This window comes from Mixophyes fleayi, chromosome 4, assembly GCF_038048845.1.
Source record: "Mixophyes fleayi isolate aMixFle1 chromosome 4, aMixFle1.hap1, whole genome shotgun sequence".
Lineage (NCBI taxonomy): Eukaryota > Metazoa > Chordata > Amphibia > Anura > Limnodynastidae > Mixophyes > Mixophyes fleayi.
In genome coordinates this window covers 11,445,748-11,447,875 of record NC_134405.1, presented here as the reverse complement: position 1 = coordinate 11,447,875, position 2,128 = coordinate 11,445,748, and the positions used below count along the sequence as shown (strand labels likewise).

General features: G+C 38.5%; 1 protein-coding gene across 1 annotated transcript; it reads right to left on the bottom strand.

Annotated features, from left to right (window-relative positions):
• Window positions 1-240: 240 nt before the first annotated feature.
• LOC142150389 (olfactory receptor 5B21-like) lies at window positions 241-1,191 on the bottom strand. Its single transcript, XM_075205584.1, has one exon. The coding sequence runs from the start codon at window positions 1,189-1,191 to the stop codon at window positions 241-243; it is 951 nt and encodes a 316-aa protein (XP_075061685.1).
• Window positions 1,192-2,128: the final 937 nt, after the last annotated feature.

Genomic DNA, 2,128 nt, shown 5'->3' with positions numbered 1-2,128 from the left:
TATACCCACCTCTCACATCCACCTACACTATCCACCTATCGAATCCCCACTATGTATGGTCAGACGCTACACCAGATTTAAAATCTTTAAAATCCAACTATTTATTAGAGACTACCCTAATCCCACATATAATACTTACACTGGTACACTCTAGCTTCCAACATCCACTCTGAGCCACACTCTCTTCACTTGACTCAGCTACCTACAAATTTTTAAGCTCACTCACAAGCAGGTCCATCTTTAATCAGTTTTCACATTTGAATCTGTAAAATTGTGTATTGCTCGTGTAATGACTCTTTTCACCTCTTGGTTTCTCAGGCTGTATATAAGTGGATTCAGCATTGGTGACACTACTGTATAGAAGACAGCAGCCATTTTGTCTTGTTTTTCAAAGGCACTGGAAGGAGAGCGTAGGTAAGTGAATAAAACGGACACATAGAAAATGGTGACACACAAGAGATGTGAAGAGCATGTACTGAAAGCTTTCTTCCTGCCCTCAGCAGAATTTGTCCGTAGAATGGAAGAAATGATGAAAGTGTATGAGGTAAGAATGGTTATAAAAGTACCCATGCCAGAAGAAATTGTGAAGAATACAGTCAGCATCTCACAGGAGAAAGTATCAGAGCTGGACAGTTTGATAAGTGGAGGCATGTCACAATAAAAGTGGTCGATAAGGTTTGAACCACAGAATTGGAGACTGAATATACAGAAAGTTTCGAAGGATGACTGCAAGAAGCCAACAGAGAAAGCCAAGATAACCAGATACCAACATTTTTTCCTGGTCATTATTGAGACATAATGGAGGGGGTGACATATAGCAACATATCGGTCATACGACATGTTTGAAAGAAGAAAAACCTCAGTACATGCCAAGGCAACAAAAAGGAAGAATTGAAGAGCACATCCATCAAATGTGATGGCCTTCCTCATGGAGATCAGGTCAGAGAGCATTTTAGGAGCAATAATTGAGGAGTAGAGAAGGTCCACCAGAGAGAGGTAACTCAGGAAGAAGTACATCGGAGTGTGGAGTTTGGAGGTGCTATGAACAACAGTCATCATACCGATGTTTCCAACCAACGTTACAATATAAACTTGTAAGAAGAATATGAAGAGGAATGAGGCAAGTTCTCCATTGTCTGTAAGTCCAGAAAACACAAACACTGTCACTTTTGTCTTGTTTATGGTGTCCATTGAATTATCTCTGTAATGGTGAAATAAATATTGATTACACATATCAATAATTTACAAGTTCAAAGCAAAATAAGCAATGCCACATAAAGGGCACAATACAACCCGCAAAAGGAAATTGTGTGCAGGACAACAACTGGGCCAGATCGGGGCTGATGCAGAATTGGCCGCAATGGTTCCCCAAGTCTCAGACGCAATTTGCATTCTTTGAAAAAGCTGCAATTGAGTCATGTGCAAAGCGACAATTATCTTAAGATGTGTGCCCATTGGCAACAGTAGTATATGTGCCTGGTCATCGCCATATACACTTATGTCCCACTTCCAACCATGTTTTTAACCATTTAATTTATTTGCAAAAAACACACTGGGCCTGATTCATTAAGGAAAGTAATTAATAAAAATGAGTAAGTTTGCTCCTGGACAAAACCATGTTACAATGCAAGGGGTGCATTTTAGTTTATTATTTTGCACATCAGTTAAATACTGTCATTTTTTTTATATAACACACATATTATACTTGATAGCTTTTGTTTACACTGAAATTTAAAGTTGATCTTGGACATTCCCTACCCCAACTATAAATCTATCCCCACATTTTATATTTAGCTCCCCTCCAATGCAACATGTTACTAATTTTTTCTGCTTTACTTTCCTTAATGAATCAGGCCAATTGTTTTTTGGCATTAATTAAACTGCTAAAACCTTTCTAGTATGGTAGAAACAACTGTCCCTGTATTGTGTATGAAGAAAAAACGAAATGATTGGCTTAAGTATGCACACAAAGACATGATATATGACTGAGCTATGATGAAACTACCAATCAGCATAGGAGAATCATTCACAAGCAGCCAATCACAAGTGGTTTGTTAGTGCTGTACTTTCTCTGACCACCTGCATATAATAGGGCTCATATGCATCTACTCCCATTCTGCATCTCTTC

Coding starts and splice junctions, on each gene's coding strand:
- LOC142150389 (XM_075205584.1), bottom strand. CDS start 1,191: ATGGACACCATAAACAAGACAAAAGTGACAGTGTTTGTGTTTTCTGGA.